The sequence below is a fragment of the Anarrhichthys ocellatus genome, unplaced genomic scaffold, assembly GCF_004355925.1.
Source record: "Anarrhichthys ocellatus isolate YVR2014 unplaced genomic scaffold, GSC_Weel_1.0 scaffold6, whole genome shotgun sequence".
In the NCBI taxonomy this organism is placed as follows: domain Eukaryota; kingdom Metazoa; phylum Chordata; class Actinopteri; order Perciformes; family Anarhichadidae; genus Anarrhichthys; species Anarrhichthys ocellatus.
In genome coordinates, this window is record NW_022280036.1 from 4,373,402 (window position 1) to 4,394,829 (window position 21,428).

At 40.4% G+C, this 21,428-nt stretch overlaps 3 protein-coding genes across 5 annotated transcripts in view; 1 reads left to right on the forward strand and 2 right to left on the reverse strand.

The window, feature by feature from the left end:
* The window catches only part of slc7a9 (solute carrier family 7 member 9), an 8,547-nt gene extending 7,336 nt beyond the window's left edge, over window positions 1–1,211 (reverse strand). The window contains exons 1-2 of one of the 3 annotated variants that reach the window (XM_031846685.1): window positions 1,144–1,211; window positions 67–189 (exon numbers count right to left, since the gene is read on the reverse strand). In XM_031846685.1, coding sequence (XP_031702545.1) covers window positions 67–183 — 117 coding nt within the window. In that variant the 5' untranslated portion in view covers window positions 184–189; window positions 1,144–1,211. Of the gene's footprint in view, window positions 1–66; window positions 202–1,143 lie in introns of those variants that run through there. The other 2 variants (XM_031846684.1, XM_031846683.1) reach the window with 2 other exon arrangements.
* Window positions 1,212–3,325: 2,114 nt separating this feature from the next.
* On the forward strand, window positions 3,326–7,295 carry nudt19 (nudix (nucleoside diphosphate linked moiety X)-type motif 19). The gene is made up of 3 exons (XM_031846515.1): window positions 3,326–4,239; window positions 4,501–4,708; window positions 5,364–7,295. The coding sequence occupies exons 1-3, from the start codon at window positions 3,442–3,444 to the stop codon at window positions 5,582–5,584; spliced, it is 1,227 nt and encodes a 408-aa protein (XP_031702375.1). The 5' UTR covers window positions 3,326–3,441; the 3' UTR covers window positions 5,585–7,295.
* A 3,343-nt stretch (window positions 7,296–10,638) lies between these two features.
* Window positions 10,639–13,159, reverse strand: LOC116383072 (regulator of G-protein signaling 9-binding protein). The gene has a single exon (XM_031846614.1). It carries the CDS (start codon window positions 12,512–12,514, stop codon window positions 11,774–11,776), a length of 741 nt encoding a protein of 246 aa, XP_031702474.1. The 5' UTR covers window positions 12,515–13,159; the 3' UTR covers window positions 10,639–11,773.
* Between the last annotated feature and the right edge of the window lie 8,269 nt (window positions 13,160–21,428).

A 21,428-nucleotide genomic window follows, 5' to 3' on the forward strand; every position in this document is an offset into this window, starting at 1 on the left:
ACACACACACACACACACACACACACACACACACACACACACACACATAAAGGCTGACATACTCACATCTTTTTGAAGCACAGTAGCTTTCACAGGCTGCTTGTCTTTAGTCTGACAGTCCAAGCTGTGGCCTGTGGAGCCGTTCTGCGACTCCTTCCTCCTCCTGATGCTGCCTTCATCCATTTCAGTCTGCTGGTGCATGAGCAGACACAAATGAGTGCATACATTCTACACCAGTTACACCTACACCTTTTTTTTTTTACAGCACAAGTTGCGTTAGTGTATTTTGCATAGTGAATGTCTCTAATCTAATCTAATCTAATCATTGATAAGATTTTCAGAGCAACACTGTGTTCTTTTACCAGTAGTATAAAATTCCTCTCATTTAGCTAAACAATAAGGCTCACACGAGAACAGCAACTCAGGGAAAATCCACCAAATCCATTAGAGTTAATAGTTAATCCTGTGATGTTACTGATTTGTAAAATAGGTTTGTTTGGCTTTGTACAGTGTTTCTTTTGGTTTCTAGATATAAATAAATCCCCGTGGCATAGTGGTTCTGAGCCACTAATCTAGCCACACTAAGGGATATCTTAAACAGCATTATCTGTTTATGGAGCAGCTCATAAAAGGGATGACAGATTCAGTCTTTTAGAGGGACTTCGTCTTCTGAAAAGCAGCTAAATTCATCTATTTCAATTTAAGGTGAATTCTCCCTTTGCTGTAAGAGGATGATCATAAATTCCAAGAAGTCATGCACCTATAAACCATTGTTTGTGTGAAGATTGTAAATCCCAACACTGCAAAGTTCAGTACAAGTATTGTGAGGCAATTTTTTTTTACTTATGGAAGGATAGATTGATACTGTAGATAGATAGAAACAAAGAAAGATCAGTAGACATATAGAACTGCGAGTGAGACATCAAACACAGTGATATGGTAAAGATCATCAGGATAATGTTTAACTAACAATTGCTGTGTAAATGCATAATGACAACTCCTTGTCTTGTTCACTACAGTTGAAGACAGAAAGTTGATTTAACGTAATGAGAATCTTTTAATTTGACAATGGCTTTGTTAACATACTAATTGAGATATTATTATAAATACATCAATACATATGTTAACACATTTTTCACTTACATATGACGAAAACCACCTCAGTGATGCTCCATGAACCTCAAATGTTTTAAGTCCAGGTACAGTGAACCCACAAATAATACTGGGCCAAGTTAAGTGAAGGAGAATAGGAGCAGGAATGTCTGATACAAGTGAAAACCTGGGGCTCCTTGTGGCTGAGCTCACTCCTCCAGTGGGAGGTTTCCAGATCTTATTGGACATCCTGGACAGCCCTGCACGAAAGGGAGGTGGGTAAAGACAGGGCAGCAGAGTTGCTAGACACTTACAGGACAGTTTCAATTTTCAACAGAAAACTCTGAAACACTTCATCCTCTTTGAGCTTGCCTAGCCTGACTTCCTTCACAATGCCTCTTTGATAAGGATATATGACACCCCTGCATGTGTGTGCATGCACATTTGTGAATGTGTGTGTTACATTACCTTTCTACTCTGCCTCTCCTTCTGCTCTCGTCTCTTCAAAGTCTTTCTCAACTTGTTTTTAACGCTGTAATATATTCCTTTCTGTTTATTTCCTGAACAGACCATTTTGTCAGTGTATTAAAAAAAGTGTACACAAAAATGTGCAGATCTGTGGATTGTTTTCTACAGCATTGAACGGTTTTGGGGGCATGCTATGTTACATTTCTTAACATTAAAAATCAAAGGTAGAAACAACTTCAATAATTCAGCCTTTGATAAATACGCAGGGTGAGTATGATATAGTCTCAGTGATAAACAGAAATAAGTATAAGGTTTGCACAGTGCACTATTTATTCACACTATGTATAATACTGTAAAAGTAAACCTAAGTCTAAGTGGATCAAAGGTTACTGATTCAGGGTTCAATTTCTGTGTTTAGGCACTTAATCTCAAAGATGACATTCTCAAAAAAAAGATGCAGGACATGTACGAATAGTAAAGTTACAAGAATCTAGACTATTTACTGTGTAATCTGCTATTGATTTGTAGAACTGACTTACTCTGGTGGCTGCAGCAGCTGAGGCACTGAAAAACAAGGGACATTGTTTTATGAAGCCTGTAAGAGAATTTGAACAACTGCTCATAGTAATCTGCTAATACATTGGCATATGAACTCAGTAACCCTGAGAACAATTATTTATGACCCCAATAATAGTTCATCGGGTCTAAGAATCTGACAAAGTGCATTTACAGCAACAATTCAGGCTTGAGCCCTTGTAATCTGCTTTCAGTGCTGCATATCAACTAACAGAGAAAGAAAATATTCCCTAAAAGTTTTTAAATAGTTTGTGACAAATCAGAACTCATAGGCTGTAATTATTTTGTGGATTGTGATAATTCAATTAAACAGATTTGAAGAGAGCTGTCTGCATGTTGCAATATCCTTATACTTAATTCCATAAAATTTGGTATGCCAGAAAAAGATTTAGTATGTCGTAATACATAGTAAGTCAATGCAGCATTTGAAAAATACCAGGATGTCCTCCGTTTGCATTTTGTGTTATGCAATCTAGCTACTCTGACCTACAAACATCTGTGTAGCAGAAAATTAAACAAGAGAGTAAAGGTTCATGGTGCAATTTTATGACGCAAAAATATGTTCCAATTAAATGCCAACTACATGCAACAGTACAGATTTTGTCAGGGCAGAGCAGTACATACTTAAGTAAAAAAGAAAAAGCTTGCAATTTGTAAAGCAGCTGTATGGCCTTGTATGGCAGCTGGATTCTTGCATGTTCCGAAATGACGAGAAAAATTTGTGATCATAGAAATAAAATATTTTACATATATATTTCACATAACACGACGATAATGAATTCTCAGTAACAAACCATCTGGCATTACACGCTTTGGTGTGATACTGGGTTGCAACATGAAACACATGGTCATATAAACTCCAAGACAATTTTCCATCATTGAAATGTGAAGCATATCCTACTGTCCTGGTTTGCAAAATGACAAAAAAGAGATTACTTAAATCATGAATTTAAAAAAATGATAATGAAAATTAAAAATCACCATGTCCATACATATTCAAAATATAGGTTATATTGTATGAAATTAAAGAATTTTTGCTAATACCTGTAAAAAACGCCCATTGGTCAGAGTCATGTGGGCCTGAACAACGCCTGACCAATCCTCGCGCTTGAATGCTACGCAGGGCGGGTCTTGTCAGGAAACGCATTGGTCCTCCTTCAGACGCATGCGCAGCCGTCAAGGCTTTCGTCATAAGGAAGTAAACGTGGTTTAATCTAAAGTATAGCGGCTGTGTCCTACAGCCGGCCGAGCAACGGGTAACAACTTTCAAAAGCGTTTAGTGAAAATTAAGGAAACAGTTTTAGGATGAACACCACGTTGAAGCACTGGAAGGAGGCGGCCACTCTTATTCTAGCCGCAGGTCACAAGCTCGGTGCGGACGGTTTAGCGTCAAGGACACCGCTGACAGCCGCTGCAGGTTCACCGCTGGGCAGCAGCCATGGACGGTCACACATGCCGCACAAATCCAGCTGTGACTACGACGTTTTACTGCTGAAACGAAGCAGTACAAGTGGATTCATGCCCAATGCGTATGTGTTTCCCGGCGGCATGGTGCACCCTTCGGACTTTTCGAGTGAGTGGCTGGACATTTTCAAATCTTTCAGCAATTCTCCTAATTTTGGTTTGAGAAGTGTCACTCAGCCGTTGGAGACCAGACCTCCAATGTTCGCCACAGACCGACTGAAACTGGGCTCCCCTATCCCGGGAGAGCTCGCCTTCCGGATCTGCGCCCTGAGGGAGACGTTTGAGGAGTCCGGTGTGCTCCTGTTTGTGTCCAAACTGGAGGAGAAAAGTTTGTTAAGAAGCATAGAGGGCAAGTGTACCACGGATCGAGAAGGCCCGCTACATCACAAAGTAAACGATCTGTGCAGTCGTGAACTGAAGAAGTGGAGGGATCTGGTAAACCAGAACCCATCTAACTTCATACAGATGTGCAGAGAGTTGGAGGTGTTGCCCAACATCTGGGCTTTACAGGAGTGGGGCAACTGGTTGACTCCCGCGGGCCGATACGGTGTGAAAAGGTTTGACACGGCTTTCTTCATCTGCTGCCTGCAGGAGATCCCTCAGGCACTCCAAGATGAAAAGGAAATCGTGTCCTTTAGGGTGATTCATCAATTCAACACAACACCTTCACATCTAATGTTGACTAAAGAGTTTTACAGGGAAATGTAATTTTCTTTGTTTATTTAGGCTAAAATAAATGATACATTTTCTTCTAGCAAAAGTTATAAACTATTGGTTACAGCTTCTCAATTGTGGGTATTTTCTACTGTAAAACATTCAGTATGTAAATATCACAATAAGAAGAGAATCAAAGGGATCTGTGTCAACATTACTACTGCTTCCTCTCTCTGTGTTTTTCAGTGGTCCACTCCCTCAGAGGTTCTCCAGAGCTACCAGGCACAGGAGTTGTGGATCGCCCCTCCGCAGGTCTATGAGCTCAGCCGCATGTGCCGCGTCCCTTTGCTGAATGACCTCCACAGCTTCTCCAGCCAGCGTGCCACGGAGGGCTGCGAACAGCTGCTGCCTGTTATTTCTTTAAAAGATGAACACTACACAGCGCTGCTGCCAGGTGCTGATTGTCTATCTCACCTAACCCACATCCAAACCAGCAGTGAAGCATGCCAACTTTATGTTCTATGAAGTCAATTACATATCTCCGCTCTATAATATGATGAATGTGAAGTTTTCTTATTGTCAACAAACCCCATGAATACACCAAAACCAACAATGAACTGATCCCACTAACAAGTATTGTCTGTGTAGTCAAAGCCTGATATTGTTCTATTATACCATTGAGCTCCATTGTTGTCCAAAAAACTATTAAAAACACCAGGGAGCCATGCTGTTGCACTGGGTGACATGTTATTTCATGATAATCATGATCATAATGCGGTCATTCCCAAATACTTCACCCTGATGCCATACTTACTGACTATCACACCAAATCAGCTGCTCAATACTACCATTAAGAAGGAATTTGCTTACAAGCAGGGTGAGGAAGCTGTAAAGCATTGAGAAAGTGACTGATGTATTGTTGGTTTCGGTCTTTCATGGGAATGGTTGAATGTAAAATATAGACTTTGATCTTTTTTAGAATAGTGAAAACAACAGGTTGGGGTAGAGTAGTAATGAGGTTAATGTTAGTGATGAAACGGTAACATGAATGTTTATGGTAGATTAACCATTTGTTGTTGTTTTTCTCTCGGGCTCTCCACGCTTTGCAGGTGACGGATGCTACCCGATGGCCCCTTCAGGAGAAGCCGGGGTGGGTACGAGCACAGACCCTCAGCTGGAGGATCCTCAGGTGGAGGATTCTGCACTGCACCGCTTTGTGACCGTAGATCCGTACACTATAACTCTACAGATGACCATCACTCCCAAGTACAATCATCTGCTACCTGTTTCAGAGCAGACCTTCCATTATGACTCAAAAAGTAGGCTTTGATTCACCCTACCTGTTATATGAGCCCCACAACTCCCCTGTGCACATACAGTGAAGCAAGACAAGTTTACTGCTTTTCATAGGATCAGATGGGCCCTCTTCACAGCAGACATTTTGCTTTGTCATAGAAGGAAAAGCACAGATGTAGCTAACAACATAATGCTTTGTTCTATTCATTGACTGTTCATTTACAAGCTCGCAAAAAACTTTTTATTCAAAGACGTATTTCAACTCCTGTCAGCTAGTGATTGCTCTTCTGTGGAGGAGTTGCTAGCGAGAGGAGGTTGGGTTAAAGTGAATGGTGCAGCCGGCTCTCGGTTCTCTCAAAGGTCAGCACGGACCATTTGTGTGGATTATTTTCGCCTCCTCGCCAGGATCCTCTGATCTCAGCGACTCCATTTGATTTTCCAACAAAGTTTTACTGTTTTAAATCCTGGTGTGTCCAGGCTTTGAGCCGTGACCATGTGACACATGCACAATACCAGAAAACTGAAACGGCTTAGTGGAATTTAGCCATAGTTGATTTTGATAATAACACCTGCTGCATTAACTACTATGACATGTCAAAATGTCTTCAGTGGGAAAGGTTTATTGTGTGCTTGTCAATGACAGCGAATCGTTTTCAGTACGTATTAAATGGACTGCATTTTAATTATGATGCTAATTTATTCTTTCTTCCGTGTGACTGTTGTGTCATCAGATCTAGAGAGATCTGTCCCTCCACCAGCTCCCTTACTTGTTTTATATTTAAGTAACACAAATTTGTAATTGATGAATAAGAAGTGATTGCTAATGGCCTTATTGTGCAAAGGTTTTATTCGGACACTAATTTCACATCATTTGAGGAGGCCGCTTCAGGAGGATCATCATTGACATTTGTTTTAGTGTAAGCTGCTGAGTTTTGTTTGATTATGGAGCTCATTCCTTATAAAATATGCTGATTTTGTTATGATTGTTACATGTGACTGTGCCCAAAATCACAAAGGACAACACTGGCCTAGGGCTGCGAGATATGACCAAAATCTAGTAATTTCATATCTCAATAACCATCTTCATAGCAGTTTTCTGGTAAATTAATATAGCAATAGCCCAGATGAAATAACCACATGGTTTTGTATACTGTTGTGTGAATTAAATACATTGACAAATGAAAAACACTGACTATTTCTCTTACTTAATTAAAACCTTTGCAAAATAATCAGATTTTCTGACATATTTTGTATAGTTTGTGCTTGTTATCATTTAGATTAAGGAAGAGTGTTTCACAATATCTTGATTCATTACTTCATCACAATATGAATCCATTAAAAGATGATAAATTATCATATTGAAATATCGCCTATAGCCCTACATTGGCCCACTCCGTGGTGAGGTATTAAGAATCATGTTATTTGTTGAATTAAGTAAGAACTTCCTGGCCAGACCTTGACTTTATGTTTTATTTTGCTCCACACTTTATTATGAAGTAACTATTTTATTTTGACGAATTTGAGCTTGTAAACCATAGGAACTGTAAATATATCACAGGGATTTCGAGGTGTGTGTGTGTGTGTGTGTGTGTGTGTGTGTGTGTGTGTGTGTGTGTCATCAGTTATGGTGATCCCTCTCAGGAGGAGTGCATATGTCTGGTGGAGACACTGCGGGGCTTCAACCCTTTCTCCTTTGGGTGTCTTCCCTGCTCACAGCAGTGTCCTCCATGGCATTTTGATAACTCATAAGAAAACATCTCCGTCAAATGGATTGTACCCTGTGTCTGCCATTTATAAATTAATTTATTATAAAACGGATCAATGTATTCATTATTAATTTGATCTTTTTACTGATGCTGTCTCACACTGCTGTTAGGAGATTTGTGCTTATGATGGTTTGTGATGCTCACAGTGAGTGAGCTGAAGAACACAGGCAGAATAATGAGACTGCATGACAATATCTACTATCACAATGTCTAAAAAGGCGATTTATACAAAGTAACTGTGTGGATGCAGTCACAATATCTACTATCACAATGCCTGCTCTAAAAAGGCGATTTATGCATTTATGTGGACGCTGTCACAATATCTACACAACCATTACTCGTAGCTCAATAGTGCTCATAACCAGACTTCTGTTTTTTTGTATCTAGGCCTCTATTTACTTTTTTTTATAACACTCAGGGTTATTTAATACACAAGAAACCTATCATCTTGAAGTGTTAAAATCATTTGTTAATATAAGTTTGATGTTCTTTTAAGCACAATACATTTAAATATATGAATTTAATTTAATTTAAGGAACACAGTTTATGGCCATGACTCTTTTTGGCACAGAAACAATTTAGATGTGACAGACCAGTGGGCTGTGAGAGAGGAAGAGAGGGACAGATCTACATATAGAGTGATTAAAGCTATTGATTTTGGATTTGTCTGATTCTCTTCATCAAAAAGAAAATGTTGCTGCCTGTTTTTCTTCCAGCAAAGGTTCCCTTAAGTCACTCTGACCTGGTTTGGAACGTTTTCTTCTAAATTGCTGAGGCATACAGGTCAGCACGGCTCAATCTGATTTTCATCTTTTTTGACACACTTCATCTGTCAGCGTAGGGGGGGACGGTGCTGAGGTTTTTGGTCCCCTGTTCAGCTCAGGCCCTCCTCTGTCCTCACACCACATCTCCCCCTCTGCTTCAGAGTGCTGTGTTTGTGTAGGATGGTGGTGACAGAAAGGGGGCGAGTTGAAATAACATTGCTGCTCAACCTTCTGTGCTGTTAGCGGCGGAGAGTCTGTTGAGGGTTTCTATGGCAACACACAGCCTTGGAAACCCACCGTCTTCGTCCAGATGAGGCCATGATGATGATGATGCAGTGGTCCGTCTCTGCCCGGTGTGCAGCTCGCCTCTCTGTCAACCAGTCTGCTCGGTTTGTTTGTTTCCATGCGACGGATTGAAGTTGGTAAATGTCCCTGTCATTCACATAAGCTTAACCAATGTAGAGAAAGTCCATTTACTCACCTGTAAAAGGACACATTTTTATACCTAATGAAGCACATGCTCTAAAACTTTGATGCTGTTTCTATTTTGAGAAGCAGCTTGCGTAACAGAGGTTGCAGTGAAATTGTTTCGGCATGCCTGAAACTTTCTCAAAGTCGAATCAAAGTAGACTTTATCATGAACATTAGTCGTTTACTTGAAACTTGAGAGAGGACTTTTAAAGAGTTTCAAAAGGCTTTATCTCTTCCACTATTTCATTCCCCTCCCTTTCTTCCCCATGTTTAATTAATCACCTTTATATTTTTGGAACTCTGGATGACAACGTAAGTCTGTTGTGAATATCAGAGAGGTTCATGACTCACTGTTAGCAGAGCTTAGTGCGTCTGTGAGACGACAACAAGGATAAGCAAGATGTCAGAAAGCCTTCTGTGAATCGGGTGTGAGCAAAGCGCGCCACTGATTGTCATGCATCAAAGTCTTGCCAAAAAATGCTCTCCCCTCTGTGCTTTTCGGAGTCGAGTTTTCTTACATTTCAGCTTTTTTTTTCTAAAACAATAATCTATTAATGTTTCTCTTGAGGTCTCTAACCTCGAGAGGGTGAGAAGAGACAGACAGCCTGGAATAAGAGATTAAAAAGCAAAAGGCATTTAAGTACTCCGCTGAATACACATTTAATGTCCCAAATGATTGCTATATCCTAATCTGCAACTTCAATATTTTAAACATGCCAGATTCTTCTTTCAATACAAGAAAAATGTAATTTCGCTCCATTACTCCCACAAGGAGTCAGGCTTCTCCCCAGAAGAGGAGGGTAGCTTTAATTAAATTTGATCCTTTGAGATTATTGCATACTTCCAAAGCCGGCAACTAAGGCTCAGTGGTCTTTGAATGCCAGGGGTCTATTTATGCAGTTATCGGGGAAACCCCTCAGGATCGGGGGAAGAGATCATTAAAGTCAATTTAGAGCTCATTTGATGTGCAACTGTTGAACTGCGAGCAGTTACAATAGATTTTTAATTAGAATTCACACTGGAGCATTAATTCAAATGTATTTTTAGAGTGATGATGATAAGTAAGAGTTACTGACATCTTTCAGCAACCGCAGATGATGAACAGACATGGAAGTATTTATCCTGAGGTCACATGTTCTTCTGTCTGAAAGCACCAACTAGCTGATGTAAAACCTTTTTTTAATGAATAGTTAAACAGAGGCTAGACACCAAATACTGACATACTGTGGATTTACATATCAGCTACTTCTGTTTATTAGTAGTTCTTAGTACCCTTTACATACCTTTGATGTACGTTATCTTTAAATCTCACTCGAACATTTTTACCTGAAAATATTCTATATCTCCTTTTAATACAGCCCCATGCCTTACAAACAGTGAGTGGTTCTTTTCCAGTAAATTCCCTGACAATAATGTGCCAAAAACTATATAATTTACTCTAAACTTTGAGAATGTTTAATTTATTAATTGTTGATAATAAATCTTCTCAATTCTAGTTTTGGAAAATCAAATTAAAACTATTTTGGAACCTGTTAGAGAGATGTGTTTCAAATATATATAGTTTGGAGGAAGAAATGAAGTGTTGAACCTTAAATTTTTAATATTTTTGATGTTCCTTTTCTAGTATTCACAAGTTTGACTGTTCCATTACTGTGAAAAGAAGTTAACATAATTGGCATTATGATAGGAAGGTGTGAAAGAAAATATATCTGCCCACAGATGTTGCATATTTTTTGTTCAACCTTTCTAAATCCCTAATACAGTAAGGGAAGCACATGATCATCCATACAAGAGCTTTGAGTAATGTCCTTTTCTTCTTTTTTTTAAAATAAAATCATAGCTAGCCAGTGTTGTGAGAGTCATGTTGTGTTTATTTCTATGAATTATATTATCGATCTTTGATAGCATTAACACTTCTGACTTGAAGCTATTTCTGAGCTGACCTCAGGACAACTCACAGCCCCTTAAACTAACACGTTAAGGCTTTGGCTCTGACAGCCATCCACTATCGGTTCACCTTTCCAGGAATACCTTCAAAGACTCTTACAACTAAAACCATTAGGGAGTCAAAGCATCTGCTCTTCTCCCATCTATTTTAAATCGAATAATTTAAACCCATTATGTCAAAGATAGCTCAAAATACCTCTGTGTACTCCCATGTATGTATCTCAAGCTTTGCAGTGATTACAAACTGGCCTCATATAAAGTCATCAGTTTAAACTCAATACTCAAATACCCAACACCCAAACATAAAAGAGATACAACAGAAAACTGCTTTGGCATTGGCTGTAAAACACTTAGGAGCTATTTCTTCAGACTGCGAGCACATCTTCGAGTGTGTTTCAAAATTTTATTATAATAAATATACTTATGTATGTACATTATCTGACACAGCAGTCTGTATGAACAAACCCTCTATTCACATGTTGCAATGTATACATTCAACACTGCTTGCAAGAAAACCCTGAAAAAGGAACACGAACAGGCTTACAGTGCATTATTAAAAGACTGTGGACTTCTCTTAGGTCCCCAAGGCTCTTTCATCAAGCAAATTGTGATTTGATGCAATGAAGTAAAATGCAGGCTTACAACAATCTGGCTATACAGATTGTATGATGTATTATAACTGTGCTAACAGAAGTGTGGAACAGTGCGGATTTGATCACATCCAACTGGATCACTCTATATTACTTCCCATACAACATGACCCTTTCCTTCTCTGACTATAGATGGTCCCCTGCTCGTTTGAACACGTCTGACTTTGCTGGATTGAATTCATAAATTTAAAGCATCAATGCAGCAGAACATCAAGAGGAATACTTAACAGTAGGCTACATTTACGCTTGAGCTTTTCCACTAATCCACTTGGATTACGTGTTGTTTGCATCATCCTGATGGCCAGACACTGTCACGTAATTTCATGATTTATTTTTCCTCTTCCAAAAATACACGACCCCTTGGCTCCTCAAAATACTTCAAATTGTGCCCGACGTCCATTCTATTGTTCTACATTATAACTAGTGCAACTCTTCGACTCCACTGAATACATTCACAAAATGCGAGAAAGATGAATAACTTCGCGTGTCCATATTTTTTTTTCAGCATCTCAAATAAAAAGCGCTTTCTCTCTCTCGTGGAGCTGCTGGCTTTTATTACCACGGAGACGCGCTCGTGGGCAGCCGCGCAAGGGTGTCCATCCGGGTGGGCTGTTGGTTAGACAGCTCAGGACATATTGATGACCAAATATCCTAGAACCAGAGCGACCGTAACGATGACAAAGAATACAAGCACAGCGCAGATCGACGCAAAGCCAGCGTCCCTGTTGCCTCCCCCTTCCTCATCTTTGGGCTCCTCTTCGCAGATGGAGATGACACCCACGGAGGAATTTCCTACACTCATGTTGGACTTGAGCTCCGCGCCTGCCTCCTGCTTCGCCTCGACGGCCCACGGCGCCACCTGCACCTTCATCTCCATCTCCTCCATCATCTGGCTCACATGGGAGATCTCGGACTGCAGGTCCCGGAGGTCGGCCGTGTCGATGTTGCTGTCCGCCTCGTACTTCATGTTCTGCACGCTCATGGCCCGGGCCGCCACGGTGGTGGTGCTGCCGGTCATCCCCGTCTGGATGAGGTGTCTCGTGGGAACCTTGAGGGGGAAATCCTGCCCTATCTCCAGGGACCTTTTCATGTCCACCTCCAGGAGCTCCATGCTGCTCGAGAACAGCACCCATAGGCGCTCGTACTCGGCTCGGTCATCCTTGCTGATGGTTTTGTCTTTGAGCAGAGAGGTCAGTTTAGTCCGGTTGGCCACGGCCAGCTCCTGGGCCTTTTTGCGGGTCCTCTTCAGCTCCTCTCGCAGGTTCTGCGAATCCGACGTGCTTCCCAGAGCGATTACCAAATGCCTGTAGCAAGCAGTCACTTTGTTCAAAGCGTCCAGCATTGTTTTGCACTCATCTTTCCCCATGGCTGATTAAATATCTACTCTCCAAAAAATATGAAATAATAAACAAAAGAAGCTTGACGAGAAATGGCGAGCTGTTAGTGACGGTGCTTCATCCACGGTCATTGGTTTAGTTTCAAAAGGAGCACACCCCCAGCTTCACAAATCCCCTCAACGCACTAGTCAGAGCAAATTCCTTTCTACCCATGCTCCTTCCTTTCTGCAAGCAGTCACAGAGAGAGGCTTAGATATTAATGCGTTCGTAAATGGCTTTAGGCTACCTTTGCGCTTCCCCACTCGAGATCAGACAGCGACGGAGCGCATCTCCTGCTGGGCGGATGCTGAGTGGATGTGAAACAATCCAACATCCCCCTTTTTAGGAGATAGAGATCCAGATTCAGCTACAGGTGTCCCAACATCCCCTTTCCTGCTGTTTGTAGAGAGAACGCGGAGCCTTTCTCGTCAGCAGCTTAAAATAAAGTCCGTTAACGTGCAACGATGACGCGCGGCTGGGGAAACGGAGATCTTCACTGCGAGTTACGGAGAGAAAAATGCTTCAAAGCGTCCATAACCGCGGGTGCCAAACATTGTTTTTTGGTTTGTTTATCTGTGTGGGGAGCTGTCCGCTTCTGCACCCAAATGATGAGGTTTAAATACCAGTAAGCGCCTTCTGAGGTCACATGTGTGCACTAAACAGAGCCATGCAGGCAGGGAAACAAAGCATCTGCGCTCCTATTGGTTTGGTCCCACAGACGTCTCTTTGAAATGCGTCCAGTCATTGGCTGTTCTGTCCCAATGTGGGCAGTGCTGTGATGTCTCTCAGCTGGGATGTCAAATCACAAAGTCCTAACCTATCTGCCACTACCTGCCAGTTGTCATCAGGATTCCTGTATGTGTTGTCAGCTATGTTTCCGGTGACAATAGAAGCAATGTTGCTGGTTGCTGACAAGATATTCAGCCTTTTTATATTCATCTTTGCATTTAAAAATAGTACTGGTAGAGCAAACATGTTTGAACCACCCTACACCAGTCTATTAATGACATATTTAACTTGAAGTGTAGAGAATGGATAGTAACTGTGTGAGGTGTGTGCGCATAAGTGCCAACCACATAATTATTCATCATGTTCGCAAAGTCCATTAGACACAGACCTGCCTGCACACGGTGTCGGGCCAGAAAGGATGCTGTTGTTGTGCACAGTGTCGGTTGGATACTGTGTTGTTTACCTTCTTAGCTCCTGCTGTGTTGAGAGGTGAGAGGCAGATAAGACTCTGCGGTGTTTGCCTGGGTTGCTCTTTTTGCATTATTGAGGCGGATGAAGCCTAATGATCCATTGACTGCCGTGTAAAGCTAATGGACTTAAATGCAGAGGATGCCTAAGGAGCTGAGGGAGAGGCTCATTGTTTGCTTTATTGTTGCATGGGGATTTATTCATCTATTTTATTTTAATATCCTATTGAAAAGTCATGCATATTCCTTCAAATTGAATGCATTATTACGTATATATGCACGGCCATCTATAACTCCCTATTTCATAATAAGATTAATTCAATATTGCAATAAGTGCCTCGGCTCTATGTTTACTGTGAACTGTAATGTCCGGTATATTTTAACTGCTGCAAGCCATGCCAGGGATATCTGACAAATAACAAATATCTTGGCTGAGTCAGATGTTTTGATATGATTTTGCTTAATGGGTCTTTTTTCCATTGAACATGTTTCCATGGCAACCTCTCACCTCTTGGCAAGCATTCTTCAGTAATTCTTCCCTCAAGCTATTCAATTACTGTCTTTCATGTTGTATTTCGAATTACAGTTTAGCTGTGGTCAGAAGAAAGATTCACGAGTAGCAGTTGGATTGATTGTACAATGTGATGGTGTGGTTCTATGGCCTTTTGGAAGCTAAAAAATATATCAAGGTAGTGTGTTGTTCCTCATTAAAAAACATTTTACAAAGAACGCACGCTGCAGCGTCCTGGAATTTCATTCTCTCAGCTCATAAAACATCAGTAAATTATTCCAATCCTGAGTTAACAAATGCAGAAACACAGTCAAAGTCCAAAGACAGACATGACCCGTGGCCTGTTGACAACTACAAATTTGGGAATTTGTAATTGTTCAATCTCTTCTTATACAGATGATCACCTTTACTTGGAACTGCCAACAGCATAGAGTAAGAATTGCAGGATTATGTCGTACAATTGGCTGTGGTGTCTGTCTGTCTGCTTACCTATAATAAGATTGCTGATAAGCTGGCCTGTTAGATTCAAGTGTTAGGATGAGTCGCACATGCTGTGGTCTGATTGCTCTCAGAGCGATCACATCATGGAAAACTCAATGTGATTTCCTGTACACAGGCTCTTTGTGGTTTTCTGTTACACAGAAGAGTAACAAGATAGTGAGGAGCTCCAGATGTTAATGTTTTTACACGGATTAATGCTATACAGTGACTCCTGCAAAGACAAATAAAGCCTGAAAAATCTTTCTTCTAATGAAATATATTTGTTTAATTAATTATTGTCCTGCCATTTTGTAAGAACAAATACGATATATTGCAAAAATAATTCCTGATAGGCTATTCCAGTTTAATAGGATTTCACATTTAACATACGATCCATCCATTTTATATTCATTGTCAGTTTTTAACTTGATGTGTATTAGCAGGGTTATGATCATGAAGCATAAGATGGCTGAACTCAGAAGAAAAAAACAAAAGCAATAGCATTATTTAGTAGGCTACAAGCACACAAACGTAGCAGTGGGAATGCATTTATGAATATGCATATATGCATATATGAATGCATATATGTCAAATTAAGGCCATGGTCACAGTCCACATTGGGTGACATAGCAGCATTTGTGACTGCTGTTTGACATCTGTCTGATACATCAATCCATCCCTTCCACTGCTGTAATATTTTTAAAAGGGGCCAGATGTGTTTGTGTTCATAGCAGGAGCCAAATCCTTTGATTTGTGACACATTGTCAAGTGGCGTTTGCTTTGGGACGTGTGTTTTTGTTTACATATGAGCCCCAGACACAGAGCAAATCTGGTTATTATCCTTCAATCCGGATGCAAATTGTGTAAAAATACATTTCTTTGTAAAAACTAGCCTAGATCATAGCATATGATACCACTCACATGACAAATGACAGCGAACTGTCCTAAAAAAGAATCAGAATATATGGCATGCTTGGCTTAGACATGTCAAGCCTGGAATTAAAATGAAAGATGAGCAAAAACACCCCCAGGTTCAAGAGGTTAAGATGAAAAGGAAACCAAAGGAGAGAAGAACTACTTGGTATAGGGCAGTTTTCAAATGATGCTATAAAATGATCTACAAACGCCATAATCCAGATTAGCAAATTCCTGAAAATCCAAGGATTAACAACATAATGCCCTCAGATGTATCTTTTAATGGAGACTGTCGTCTGTCTCTCACGCATTTCCATCATATGTAATCAATGGTTTAGGCAGGAAATAGAGCCTGCTTGCACTCACTACACTTTGTGTGAGATAATGCTCAAAAGACGTAAAGATGTTTTCCCCAATAATGCCCCAAGCAAACACATTAGAAAACTCTTGAATAACCTCTGTCAGCTGTCTTGATAATCCCAGTAAAAAGCTCCTGCACTGACTGCCCTTTGCTCTAACATTCATGTAGGTTTTCTATAGAAGGCCCACACTAACCTTTAAATTGTATCCGTTTTGTTATTTAATAAAAGGTTTATCGGATTTGTCTAAACCTAACGTGTCTATAGGTAAGGGAAAAAAAACTCTAGCCCCCAAAGTAAACCCACATAAACTCAGGGGAGAACAAGAAACTCCTCATAGAGAGGACTCAGTCAGTGAAGTATTGCGCCTTCTTGCTTTAAGGCAGTAGTAACCGCTAACCACTGAGCTACTGTGTGGTCAAAATATCATCTAAAATCCTGTGAAAAAGCTTTTGACTCCCCTAAGTGTGACACATTACTTAGCCATGCCCACATCTGAGATTAAGTGTGTCTGGAATAGGATTAGAACTCTCTGTAGCCCTAATCTGACATGATCATGCCAAACTAATTTGATGTGCTGTTACTGGTGAAGAACAAATATCACTTAAAAGCCAAAGATATCTTGGGCATCAGGTCTACATTCGGAAGCACGAAGTTACTTGTTTTAAGTGGTTTGGGATCCAGGCGGATGAGGGAGCCCAGAGACGGAGCCTGTTTGTGGAATTATGAGGAAGGTGCAGTCAGTTAGAAACAGAGGCAGAGCATTGACGGGAGAGAGAGTGAGAGAGAGGGGGCGAGTGAGAACCAGAGAAAGAGGAAGTCTATCTTTGTTGAATTATTGATGGCCATCATCCACTATGTGGTCTCTTACACGGCGCAGCATGCACCAGCGGGGTGAACCGTGAGTCACGCCTCAACTCCACGAAGGTCCAGAGAGGACCTCCATTCAACCGTGACTTACACACACACACACACACACACCCACACACACACACACACACATACACAATACTGCTCCTCTCTCCACTCCCTATGACAACGAAATCTAAGCTTACCTTAAAAGCCCTCATACAAACTTTGTATTGATCTTGGCAAATGTGATGCAGCACTCTCACTGTGTGTGTGTGTGTGTGTGTGTGTGTGTGTGTGTGTGTATGGAGCAGATTGAATTTAAGATAAAAAGCCACCCTTTTGCCGTGCTGAAGATGCAGTCATCATTAAAGACCCACTGTCTTTAAAACTGCATGCAATGCAGCAGCGATGTTTCTAAAAAACAGAATTAGTATTTGATATTTTTGGAAATAGGCTTATTCACTTTCTGGTAGAGTTAGATGAGAAGATCGACACCAATCTGTCTAGAATATATAGCATGAAGCTTATATATAATGGAAAGACTTGAGGGCGGTATCAATCTTCTCATTAAACTCTTCGCCAGAAAGCGAATAATTGTATTTCCCAAAATATCAAAGTTTTCCATCTCTTTTGATTTGAGATGGGCCGGCCAATGAGTCATGGTTGTGTTTTTAAATTGAGTTAAATTTCCTTGACCAGAGGTAAAAGACATGTGCTGGCACTAAAGCATGAACGTCGTTTTTCTTAAAGTAGAGTGGAGTAAGACGCTCTGGTGTGCTACAGTATGAAGTACTTTCCATGCTAAACTGAGATGAGCCAAAAGGATGCACAGCATCTGCTCAGTCAAGGCTTAGCTCTAATCTTATCACATCAAGGTAAATTTAGGCGAACCCGAGGGATGAGAAAATGAAAAGTGATATGTCTCTAATAAAAATTCAAACAAATACAGTCTCAAATACAGTCTGCCGCTTGCCATCTCTGGTGTGTGTGTGTGTGTGTGTGTGTGTCAAGGAGGTACTTGTTTGTCCTCTCCCCAAAGCCTCGATGTAATCTAGTGCGCAAGTCTCTTTCTGCAGAAAATAGGACAGTCCAGGGAAAAGAGGAAACAACCATCGGATTCAAAAGACTTTCACGAGGCTCTCAAAAGACATTCAACTCCACCGAAAAACATAATGTAAGAGCTTTCTAGAGGTACATTAGTGACCTTTAACAAGCTCGAGCTGTTTTTTGTGGCTTATTTGTAAAGCTCATTGTACTCCATTGTACTTTGCTACTGCTTGTGCACACTTCAAGCATACAAGGAGAGCTGGTGGCCATGGGACCAAAGGTTCTTTGGCCCTTGTCCATTTCACTGTCATGGTTTTAGAATAGCCAACAGATTGCACCACTCAGAAAATCCCCTCTAAAAGGCTTCTAGGTCGGATTTGTGTGGGCAGGTCAAAGGTGGGTGCAGCAGAGATAAGCCTGTGTAAGGTCAGAGGTCATTCCATCGCGGCATGTCTCTGTGTCATTCCTCATACATCAGTCAAGACTGTGATTCTTCTGCTCTGATTTACTGTCAGTCTGTCGTTTCCTGTTCATGTTTGTCTTCCTAAAGGAGATCTCCTGTGTGGAATATGAATGAGCAGAATTCATTCGTCAATACTATACTGTAATGCATTTACAAACTGAGAGATGAAGACTACAAAGAATCATCTTCATCCTTACCCTAAAGGTTTTTTTTCTGAAGTGAACCATGATTTAATTGACGATATTTATGCATTCACCCAGAAGGGTCACCAAACCTAATTTAGGAATTGTCAAATATCATATTAACACATTTGTGTGTTCTAATTTAATTAGACTTTTTCAAGATTAGCTATATCAAGTTGTGTTATTCCATATAATACTGTGAATACATCTATGTCGCATCCAATGATTAGTATACCCACCATACATTGCGACCAACTGCAGCTACGCCCTTTTCTCTTCTTCTCCCTTCTCCTTCTCTCGCTCTCTTTTTACCACAGATAAACTGACGCCACGTAGCGGTGTTTAATTCACAAGCACCAAGGAAATTCCTCTTGAGGTGTTTCTCTCTTTAAGAATTTATGAAGACTTTTCTGCGTTCTCTTTTTATTTTTAACTCGACATTTGCCTCGCATTGTACATCCCAACAGGCCTCCGCACTCTGACATCTCTCAATGGAACTCAGGCCTGGTACCTTTGTCTTATAGCATAAAACACAATTTATATTTGGAAGGGGGAAATGTGCAAGCAAAAAAAAAATACTTTCACATTTTCGGAAATACTCTTATTTGGTTTCTTGGTGAGTCATAGATTAGAAGATCAATGACCCTCCAATGTATGTATGGTAAATATAAAGCTACATTCATCAGCTGGGTAGCTCAAAGACACAGCACACAGGCTCTGTGCAAAGGTAACAACATTTACCGACCATGTCAATACCGATCGTTACATCTACCTCTCGGCAAGAAGTGATTTATGCCAAAATGTGGAAGTGCTTAAGAAAACACTGGTGTTTAAAGTTAATTTATTCAAGATTTTCATTCTTAGAGTTCAGTTTCGTCATTTTACCTTGACAGTCTCTTAACTGCGTGTATTGCGCCTTAAAACATTACACTCCACATGAATGTTGAACCATTTTTATTAAGTACAAATAAACTCATTGATTGTCTCTGTGTGACTAAATTAATCTGAATGTAACACAATAGATAATGCCAAAAGTAGATTGAAATGTATCCTATCAAAATGAATTGGTTTGCTGAGGTAATCATATGTGATGCATGTGCGAACAGATTCTTTAAACACCCATAGCATATCAATCTGTCAGCTGTGGCTTCATTCCTACACCGCTGACAGACAGATTTCTGTGATGATCACCTTTTCAAAATGTATTTTTATCTGTCTCATCCCCTCTGATGTAAGCAAAGCCCCATGTCTTCTTTCCCCTTTTCACTCCTGCAGCAACACACACCCTAACCCATGGACCAGCTACAGTCACATCACAGAATTGCTCCAAACCACTCTGCTCTCCACTCCACTTTGCTTCACTTGATTTCACTCCAAAAGCCAGCATGCCAACAGAGGGGTGTGGGTGAGGGGGTACTGCACCAAAACAATAATGCTCATGGGAATCCAAGGCCCCCGGCGGGAGATTTTGTTTGTTACATGAGCACTTAGCATTCATTATTTAATTGGAGACAAGACTCCTGATTACATCAAGAGTTAAAGGGAAATACCCCTCCTTGTCTCAAATGCTGTTCTCCCTAATGCATATTCTGGTACATCCAAGAAGGAGATGTCTTAGGGAATGTACAGTATAACAGGTGGGGAGAGTTTTTAGGAGACTACAGAAGACAGTTTACATGCAGCCGTTGTGACTGCTCTTTTGGCACTCAGTCAGAAGCTCATCTAGCCATAATGGAGAGTGTGAGAGAAACAGTTCTGGAAATGGAAACGGCTTCAGTCCGCTCATTCAGCCTTTAAGCTGCTTTAGAGGATTGCTGGGTATTTTCTCTCTCCCTCTCTCTAAAACAGACAGCTGATATTGGCTCTGAACCAGAACAGGAGAGGGGAGAATCCTGCCTTGAGCTTTTACTGCGCAGCTGCACACACAGGGCAGAGATGGGCCAAGCTGCTTTGTCTTGGCTTTATAATCCACTCTTGGGAAAGACATGTGACAGCAGAGACTGGCCAGGAAGAGACGGGCAAAAATACATCAAAATGTATTTTGATACAAAATACAAAATACCCCTCAAATAAATGTATCAAAATAAAATACAAAATACTGGTGCCACAAAATGTAACAAAATACAATACATGTATTTTGTATTTAAAATATAGGAAATACTTTTTTCTGGATTTTCCGTTTTCTCACAATTTGGTATCGCAGAGCATTCAGGTTTGGGCTATATAATATAATATAATATAATATAATATAATTATATATAATGTACACAAAGCTCTGGTGAACCACACAAACAGGAAGAACAGTCACAGAATGTCAGTGTAAACAAGCACATCTGTGCTTGTTGATGGTCCTTCTTGAACATCATCTAGACACGTTGTCCACCTGGCCAACTGTAGAATGTATGAAATAATAAAACTAAGAATACTTTCATAATATGCCTTTTAAATAAAATAAATAGGATATTTAATGTTTTTTTGTTTTTTGTTTCAACAAATGGACATCTACTGTCATAGCCTGGCTAACTGTGAACTATATTATCTGCCAGTAATTGATATGGCATTATGACATTCACATTGAGAAGATACAGCATAACTTGTAATACAGTGCAAGATTAGATGGTCAGACGTCTCTTGATAAGGTTATCATGAACATACAAGCTCCCAATCTCCCTCTTCCTATAGCTAGCTACTCGACTGATAAGTTAACTTGCTAAACACTGGCTATGCACTAGCCTAGACAGCATGCTAGCGTCATTAGCATGTTAGCATCAATCGCTAGCTTGATATTATAACCATCACCATGTATATACAATAGGGCATAGGCTATGTAGCCAGACCCAGACGTCAATTATACATCAAGCTAGTTGACATCTGTCACACTCAGATAAAATATTTACGT